Here is a 9549-nt window from a genome sequence, read left to right as displayed (position 1 = left end):
GAATTTTATATCTCTTAAATCTAAACACTGGATCTTAAACCTAAACACTAGAAAATTATAACCGAACTTGAACCGAACTGGAAAAAAGAATCCCGTGTTTTCCAAAGCACGGGTCAAAATCTAGTTATATTGTTAATATAATCAAATGACACTAAGGATTTGGGCTAAAGATCTGTGTACAGCCCGCTTTGCGGATGGTCTTAGGTATTTTAAAGAAGATAAATGTTAAAGTCTTGTGAAAAAAGTTTCAGTTATTTTAAAATCTTTTGAGAAATCCACGAATTATACAAAAAAAAAAAATCAGTCCTTTGCCTTGTTAAAAAAGAAAAAAAAAATCAGTCTTTTGTCTTTCAGAAATTGTAGTCAACCATTATTAGACTCTTTCAATCGATCTAGATCTATCAATCGAGTCGAATTAAGGGTTTCGTCGGGAGCCGAAGCATCTTGGAACCGATCACTCAGAAGATGGATACAGTGACTAGATCGCCCGCAAAGAGTGTGACCCAATACCCATCACCAAAAAGAAGAAGTCTACGAGTCAAGGGACAATGGCGTTGGAAGCGACAAGAGCCGCCCAGGTAAGAAGCTACATGACCTCCTTCCTTTAGATATGGAGGTGGAGACACTGACTAGATTGCCTGTAAAGTCGCTTATGAAGTTCCTGTGCGTGTCCAAGACTTGGTATTCCCTTATCCGAAGCCAAAGATTCGTCGCTTCTTACTACGCTAAGAAGCCATCCCTTTTTCTAGTCGCTTTCACCAAGAGCGTATCTAGACATGACAATACCCTCAGTGACCTTGAATCACGGCGGCTTCAAGTATTCTTCCGTCCATGGCTTTATGGCTTGTTGTAATGGGTTACAGTTCATTATATGTAACCCTAGCACGAGGCAAGTCATTACCTTTCACTGCAAGGCACCGGGCACATGGTTGGGATACGATCCTGTTGGTGATCAATTCAAAGCATTGACCCTGTTGACATCTAGGTATGCTCATAACCCTAGTTTCATGGTGCACGAGGTTAAAAGACTTGGAAGAGGAGGAATAGTATCTCGTAGCCAAGTTACCTCCCCGCCTTATCACCCTGTAACTAGGGGACGATGCATCAATGGTTTCATGTATTATGCTGCTTCTGTTCCTGTTCCAAATCAAACAGCTGTGTTTGTGTGTTTTGATGTTAGATATGAGACGATACTAAGTTTTATCACAACCCCTACGGAGGTCCTGGTTTTGCAGGCTTTTACATCATTGATTGAATACAAAGGGAAGCTAGCTGTCATTGTACCAGACTGTCAGGAACGTTATGCTTCTTTCGACCGTTTTAATCTTTGGATACTTGAGGATGTGACCAAACATGAGTGGTCCAAACAAACATTTCAGCTTCCCTTCACTATTGGGATGGGTAAGCGTATGATTTCCCAAGGAACCAACAAGGCTGGTGAAATCATTTTCTCCCCATCAGCTCTGCCTTGCCCTTCCCATCCCTTCTATGTTTTCTACTTCAACCCAGACACGAAAAACATGAGAAAAGTCAGGATCCACGGAGTCGCAGATACTCAAGAGTTCTGGAGCCGTTATGGACTCACAGACGGTTGCTGCGTCTCTTTCTCACCCCAACACGATGATAGTATTGCTTTTTTTATAAATGTGTGTGTTTATGTGTAAGAGCTTATTGACAAATGACAATCAAAACTCGGGGGATTTTTTTATCAAATATTTTATGCACCAAACTTGTTTTTGTTATCTTAGTGACTTGCATTTGTGGTTTTTTTTTTTCTTTATTTTTGTTTATTCTACCTCCTTATGGTACAGTCCAAGTTTCATTTACTCTTGTGTGCTCTGAACATAAACCGTTTATATATGTATATTACCAGGATGGCTTTTTCGATTGCCAATCAAATGATCTTTACTGTTTGTAAGTTCATATGGTTTCTTTCATTAGGATTACTGTGCAGTTTCAATTATTCAATCTAATATACATTTCATCATCACTAATCACACACAGTAGAATCTAGAAGACAGAACCATCTCTTGACATTTTTTTCTTTCTTTTTTTTCTCCTGAGTCTCCAAGTTAGTACAGTCCTGGTTGAATGGAAAAGGAAGACCAAAGTACTGGAGATATGATGTGATTGCTGGCATTGTATCTAGTTGTACTAACACAAGAATGAAAGAAGAAGATGAGAGAAGTATATAATTTTACCTGCAAGGGAAGGTTAGCCATTTTTCACCTCTTACTTTCTTCACTTCTTCTTTCTTAGCTTTAGCTTTTGCAGCCGCTTCTTTCGCATCTAATTTAGCTGAGGCCTTCTTAGCTGCTTCTATAGCAGCAGAGAGAACATCCGAGCTGTCAACAGCAATTAATTCTGTCGAAACCTTCTTCACTTGTTTTTGAAGCATTGATCATCAACAATAATCAACTCAAAATCAAAGACTAGAGAAGCATTCAACATAGACACAAATTCCCAAAATACAGAACACTCAACTACTCTCCATCCACAAGTTATTTGAAATTAGAACCCAATAGATACGAAATGATTCTCACATTATACTCTTAGAAGATAATTAACATTAACCATTGCCATCAGAAGATCTGTAAGTACATGAAAAACTATCGCATCCATTACCTTGATTTGGGCATGTGTTAGCTTTTTAGGTTTCATCCGAAAATCTCCATCTGAGTAGCTGCAGGTTTCGTGGCGGAGGCACCGTAAACGGTGGTCGTGGCTATCGAATTGATGGCAGCTTTCCTCATGAAATCTTCTTCTTCTTCGCTGCTGCTATCTCCTCCACTTTTCTCCCCATTAGCCGTTCCCTAACCGTCGCCGCCTAAAGTTCTTCATTTCGCTCCTTCTTACGGCGAACTTTGAACTCTCCGGCATAAAAACGTCGTCGAGGGTTTATTGCGTGTGACCTAATTTACTGGCGCAATTCAAAAAAATAGATAAACCCCTTATCCGGATCCGGCTCAGGTTTTATATGACCCGCCGTAACTTTGGAGACCAAAACCGGATTTAACCAAACCTTAAATGGAACTAGTAAACCAAATCGAATAATAATCCAATAGTTAAACAAAAAATAATAGTCTATTCACTTTTTCTTTTGGAAGATAAAAACCCAAGTTGAAATTGAAGATTCTGCAAAAAAATCAAGTACCATTCAAATGATTTACTTCATTAACCAAAAACAACTAATTAAAACTGAACTAAACCGGAACAAGGTACTCTTATCTTACAGAACTAAAAGCAATTGAAATGTGTCCTGAAACTGAACAGAACTCATACAGTCACCAAACTGATCTGATATTAACAAAGGCCTATAATCCTGTATAGTGTCTACATATATACCAGTAAACCAAAACAAAGCAGCACAACAACAACACAACCATAAGAATGCACAACAGAAAAAAAAAAAAGAAGAAGAAGAGACAAGTGAAAAAGAGTTTGAAAAGCTCTATCTATTTCCTCAAGCAATCTCCTTCTCTCCTCCCCAAGGCAACCGCCATTGTCTATGCCAATATACAGAGACCCTCGACCACACCGGAAACCCAAAACTAGACTCAAGAGGCCGATCAGCCGTTCCACCAACTATCAGCGGCAGCCACAAATACCTCGAATCTCTCAAATCCGCAGGGTTCCACCTATCCGCCATAAATATAAACCCACCAGGAACACCAGGCAACGGCACCACATACGTCCCCTGCGCCAAAAACGTCGTCGACCGAAAAATCTTGTTCCCGCCAACACAAGGGTTCCCCAACGTCTCCCACGGACCCATCATCGACTCAGCCGCATGAGCCAACGCCTCGTTCGGTGCCCAACCCGTGCAGCCAGACGTGATCATGTAGTAAGTGTTTTGGTGTTTGAAAACAGCCGGCGCTTCTCTGTGTTGTCCCACCATGATTCTCTTCATCACCGGTTTAACGCCGAGGTAATCCTCGGTTAACGGACCGACGTGGACAACGCTGTTGTCCTCCGAGGAGTAGACCAAGTAGGCGGTGTTGTCGTCGTCTTTGAAGACGGTCATGTCTCTGCTGTCGAACCCGTGCGGTGACTTGCTGTATAAGTAATCGAACGGACCGGTCGGGTTGTCGCTAATGGCTACACCTACAGAAGCTTTGGTGTAGTTCGCGTCGTCTATATGCATCCACATCACGTATTTACCGGTGTCCGAGTTGTAAATCACTTTAGGTCGCTCGAGAACGTTGAGCTTGTGTAAGTCATGTGTCTCGTCTAGTTCTTCGGCTGCTAAGACAACACCTTCGTTCTTCCACGTCCATAAGTCTCTCGACGAGTAGCATCCAACACCAATTATATCAACCTAAAAAAAAAATCCAAGAAACTGTTTTAAACACATTAGTGCTGTTCGTTTGGTTGCCGCATGTTGGCGTCTGCGTCTGCGGCAATGATTTTCGCACAAGCTTGTTGTTTTATCGATGCTGATACTTGCGTTTGTTGTTTTATCGATGCTGATACTTGCGTCTGCGTCCCAACGCTGGTGCCTCCGTCAGACGCGGAGAAAATCCCGCGCGACTAATATCCAGCATCTACTTAACCTATTTACTATTTTACCCTTAATCTAATGAATAGACGCAGTCTGCGGCAGCAGCAGCCGCCTGTGGCAACCAAACGAACAGCACTATTGTAAGAGTGAGAGAGTAACAGAGAGAAGGAACTTACACGAGCTGCTCCTTTCTTGTGAGAGTGATACGTTACTCCATCTTTATATTCACCGTACCAATAGTAACTCTTGGACCTTTCATCATATAATATACCACCACCGTGTGCTTGAATCGGATTCCCTTCAGTGTCCAACCAAATCTTCCCAGGGAAGAAGTGGTGCAGCGATGTGTCATTACCACCACCATCCTTGGTCGGACCAAAGCTGGATTTAATGTCGGGGAAGAAAAGATGGCGAATCTGAGAGTTCTCGTCGAGAAACTCTTGGACAAGAGTGGTTGTTGGTCTTTTGGGTTTTCTTTTGATAGCTCGTGGAGAACGTTTCCTAGGAGGAGGCATGTGAATGTTCTCTTGTTCAACTCGTTCCAGCTCATGTACAAGGGGATGATGGTGGAGTAGTAGTGACTGAGAAGAGACTTCGAGATTATCTACACTATAGTTTCTGCTGTATAGGATGATTAGATGAATCGCGAAAACAAATCCGGCAACTGTCGAAACTAAACGCAATAAAGTTGTTGGTTTGCTCTTCCCCATCCTCCTGTTTTTTTTTTTTATAATTTCTTTCTTCCAAGATTTATCTCCGCAGTACACAACCTAATTCAGACCCAACATATAGTCGTCAAAACAAAAGTTTACACAAGCATCCTATCTAATAAGCAAAAAGTGTTTTCTTTTTAATGGTGGGAACAGTACAAAAGGGTCTACGACAAATCAAGAAACTGTGCTAGTTAAGCAAGAATGTCCGATACCAGATCCAGAAGTTAGACTCTAGAGACCAGTACTACTTTCAACGTGAAGAACATGGGGATCTCACCTGAAAGACAAGCCGGAACCGAATTTTCCGACATGTGATATAATCCGAGAGATTCTCTCAATAGCTTAGCTTTCTCCAAACACCAAACTTTTCGATGTACAATTGGTTAAGATTCTGCGGAGCTTAAATTACAAAACACAGAACTAGATTTTTGGGGGAAATAAGAGAATTGGGTCGGTGAGGTTTTCGTTAATAAATAGCTGTCACGGGGACAAAGAGAGGTCTTTGATGATGATGATGATAAAGATGATGATGAAGACGTGCGACCAAAAGGACCAGACAGATATTTCTTTTAATTCGTCGGATGAGTTTCTGTCTTTTTGGTTTTTGACTTTTTTCTAATTCCTTTTTTTTTTTTTGGAATCTTGCGGCCCTTCTCGTTATTTGACTCATTTAAAAGTAATGCAATGATTGTCTTGTTAAAATATTGAAAAAATTACTCTCTAGTACACATCTATCTTATTAAAACAGAAACATTATGTTGCACCTAACATTTATTTTGTAAGTTTTTAAATTAAATACATCTTTATATTTTATAGTTAAACCTACATTAAATCTCTAATGTTCATTTCTTTATACTACTATCCATGTTTCCAAACAATATACTTATTTCTTTATACTACTATCAATGTTTCCAAACATTATGTTGGACCTAACATTTATTTTGTAAGTTTTTAAATTAAATACACCTTTATACTTTATAGTTAAACCTACATTAAATCCCTAATGTTCCTTTCTTTATACTACTATCCATGTTTCTAAACAATATACTTATTTCTTTATACTACTATCAATGTAGAAACGTTATAATTTCATAAATTACAAAATAATGAATTTTAAAATTTGGATTATAAGATTACAAATTATGAAAATATTACAATTTCAATCAAATTAGATTACATATCGGTCATCCATCAGTTCAATCGGTTAGTCTCGGGTTTTAATGACTTTTTAATATGAATATTTTAAAAAACTAAATTGAATTGTTAGATCTCCGGATTAACCGGTATAATCACAATCGGATTGAATTTAAAACACTGATTTAAATACAAAAATATTTTAAATACACACTCTTTAAAAGTTAACAAAATATTTGTTAAGTTATTAGTGAAATTTTTCATCGTAAAATATTCCGCGCTTCCAAAGCGCGGGTCAAGATCTAGTTTTAACTTTACAATATCACAATAAGACACATTCAACTTGCAACATACATTATGCTTGTATAATGTTCATGATACCCTCTTGACCAACATCTCACTCTCTTTACCTTTTTTTTTGTGCTTTAGTTGTTTTTTTGTTTTAATTTGGTGATTTAGAAAAAACAGAGAAAGTCACTTTCCTAAATACATTCCCAATTCACAAATCTGATCTTAATTTTTAGATTTTCTGTGGTTGCAAATTCCTTTATCATTTTCTCACCCTAATCAATTTCAGTCTCCCATCCATGAATCATAATCACTTTCATCTCCACACTAATCTGTTTCGTACGCGTCGTCTCTGAACCACCGGTCCACCGTCGAACAAAGCTCCGCAAGCCTGCTCCCGTGCCGTGAGCAACTGATTTCGACATGCAAGGTTAGTTTACTTTTTGGCTAATTTGAGAACTCTTTGTTAAAGCAATTTCAGTCAAGATTATTGGATATGAAAAAATCTTATATGAAATGTTGTTCATCAGCTAAATCTCATCTCTTATTTGATTGCAATTGGTTAAATCTGTAGTAATTACCCAAAAAATTGAAACTTTTTCAGATATTGTGGATGTGTTGGAGCTATCACAGCACCAAGATGCCTCGTGAAACCACACAAAGAAGAAAGCTATGGTGAGTTGTGCTTCTTTCAATTCAACACCAATAGAATTTGATTCTAACAAAGCTTGTGAAATTCTTGTGTATATGTGTGTTTTGTCATGTGAAAGAATGGATGATTTTAATGGGAGCAAGAAAGAGTAAAGATAATTCCATGAATCTACACGTATGATTCCCAATAAGCTCAGGAAAAGAGGTATCTCTTACTTTTCTCAGGTTTTGAGTTAGGCTTCTGTTAGCTTATGTAGTGTGTCAAAACAATTTTTTTTCAGTTTACGTTTGAAAGCTTATGTTTTTTGGAGTTGTGCATGAAAGCTTATGTTTTTGTAATTGTTAGTCGAATGTGAACCTTGTTTTTTAGTCATCTATTATTCATGTCTTAGTATCTATGTCCATAATTTATTTATAATTCTATTATCTACACTTAGATATCCATGTCCACATTTTTTCTGTATATATGTTAATACATATATATGATAATGAATGTTAAAAGATAGAGAATTTAATATAGAATTTAATGTGACAATTTTTTTTTGTTTACATATTTTAAAATTTGAGATAAAAGTAATGAAAACATCAAGTGATAAAAATAACAATAATATAAATAACCAAAAACTAACTATTATAAAACTCCAAAGCACATCTCTAGTCTTCTCTCAGTAAGGACATTTTAAGATCCATGTTCGTCTATATATTTTATATATTTTAACAATCATATAAAAATGTATATATATATATATATATATATATATATATATATATATATATATATATAAAATGTGGATGAATAAAATCTGAACAGGTAAAAATTTATATATTTCAACAATTTTAATTACCCCTAACTATATGTATCCACAATTCATTTTTCCACATTTTAGTGTTAATGTCCACAATTAATATATAACTTTATCATCCACATTTTTATGTCCATGTCCATATCTTTTTCTATATATATATATATATATATATATATATATATATATATATATATCAATATGGATGTTAAAAGATAGATAATTTTATATATAATCCAGTGTGATAATTATTTTTATTTTATGTATTATAAAATTTGAGATAAAAGTTAATTAAAACTTGACATCAATGGACCAACTTGAGATAAAACTTAGTCTCTACTGTCTTTTACACACGACACTCATCATCTCTCTCATCCAGGGACATAAATGTCACAAATAAATACAGCACATCAAATATGTGTTTGACCAGCAACAAGTATCTGATTGTGTTAAAAAAAGAGAATAATGTGTCCTATAACGTAACTAACTCTAAACTATTTCTCCATGAGCATCCATGAGTGTAGGATCCACTAATGCTAATTACATTTAAACTCTTACAGAACTGGTAAAATGACACACATCTAACTTACAATTGTTCCAAATTTTTTTTTTTTACTTTTTGGTTATATTGTATCCGTCAGAGTTTCTTCATCAATGGGTTGGTGGGAAGCTTCTCTCTCAATTGGCTACGTAAGTGAGAGAATCTCGTCCTTTTCCTGATTATTATTGTCTTGCACAGCTCAGTTGTCTTGTAAATCTTGTCTCCTTGTAATTGTGACAATGACAAATGTTTCTACTTACCATGTTCTGTGGATTTTTTACCGATTCAGTTGTTTGTATTGAATCTCGATTTGTATAGAACTCAATAATAAAAAACTCATCTTATTAATCTCTTAAGGAAACTACTCAAAACTTCAAGCTCTCAATCTCATAATCTCAAACTCACAATGCTTTAGAAAACTCTCTCAAAAACTAAAGCTCTCACAACTCTCAATCACAAAAACTCATCAGTTATGTAACAACCTTGCATCTCCTTATATAACTCACAATTTCCTAAACTCATTAGGAATCATATAAATAGATAGTTTCCTATTCCACAACTCGGTAGGAAACTAATAGCTTGCTCGTCAAGCTACTTCAAGCTTAGCCCAACATTCTTTCTCTTAAGCTTGAACTCCATTTTCAACAAATCTTTAATATCAACGAGACCTCTCATCTCTTTGATCTTCAATCTCCCAAGTGTTTTCATCAAGGTGTCAACTCTCTGTTCACTCTTGGGTTTACTCTGTACCTTGATCATGTCATATTCTACATACTCTCGTATGAGGTGATATAAGATCTGCTTCACGGCTTCAGTCTCTGCCATGTTGTCATCTTCTAGATCAACTCTATGCCCACTATCACTTTCTCCAACAATTGGTATCTTGGAAGTTGCATGTAACTTTATTACAGTTCCACG

At 36.7% G+C, this 9549-nt stretch overlaps 1 protein-coding gene, 1 long non-coding RNA gene and 1 pseudogene across 2 annotated transcripts; 2 read left to right on the top strand and 1 right to left on the bottom strand.

The window, feature by feature from the left end:
* Positions 1-502: 502 nt before the first annotated feature.
* Positions 503-1923, top strand: LOC108840350 (F-box protein At1g30790-like; annotated as a pseudogene).
* A 1356-nt stretch (positions 1924-3279) lies between these two features.
* On the bottom strand, positions 3280-5767 carry LOC108842898 (uncharacterized). Its single transcript, XM_018615945.2, has 3 exons — positions 5492-5767; positions 4678-5271; positions 3280-4318 (listed from the first exon to the last, which is right to left on the bottom strand). The coding sequence occupies exons 2-3, from the start codon at positions 5209-5211 to the stop codon at positions 3464-3466; spliced, it is 1389 nt and encodes a 462-aa protein (XP_018471447.1). The 5' UTR covers positions 5212-5271; positions 5492-5767; the 3' UTR covers positions 3280-3463.
* Positions 5768-6822: 1055 nt separating this feature from the next.
* Positions 6823-7664, top strand: LOC130500961 (uncharacterized). The gene is made up of 3 exons (XR_008939438.1): positions 6823-7066; positions 7241-7311; positions 7407-7664. It is a non-coding gene; the product is annotated as an uncharacterized LOC130500961 (long non-coding RNA).
* The last annotated feature ends 1885 nt before the right edge of the window (positions 7665-9549 follow it).

Source organism: Raphanus sativus, chromosome 2 (genome assembly GCF_000801105.2).
Source record: "Raphanus sativus cultivar WK10039 chromosome 2, ASM80110v3, whole genome shotgun sequence".
In the NCBI taxonomy this organism is placed as follows: Eukaryota; Viridiplantae; Streptophyta; class Magnoliopsida; order Brassicales; family Brassicaceae; genus Raphanus; species Raphanus sativus.
Note: the sequence above shows the minus strand (reverse complement) of the source record. Positions and strands in the feature narration are given on the sequence as shown.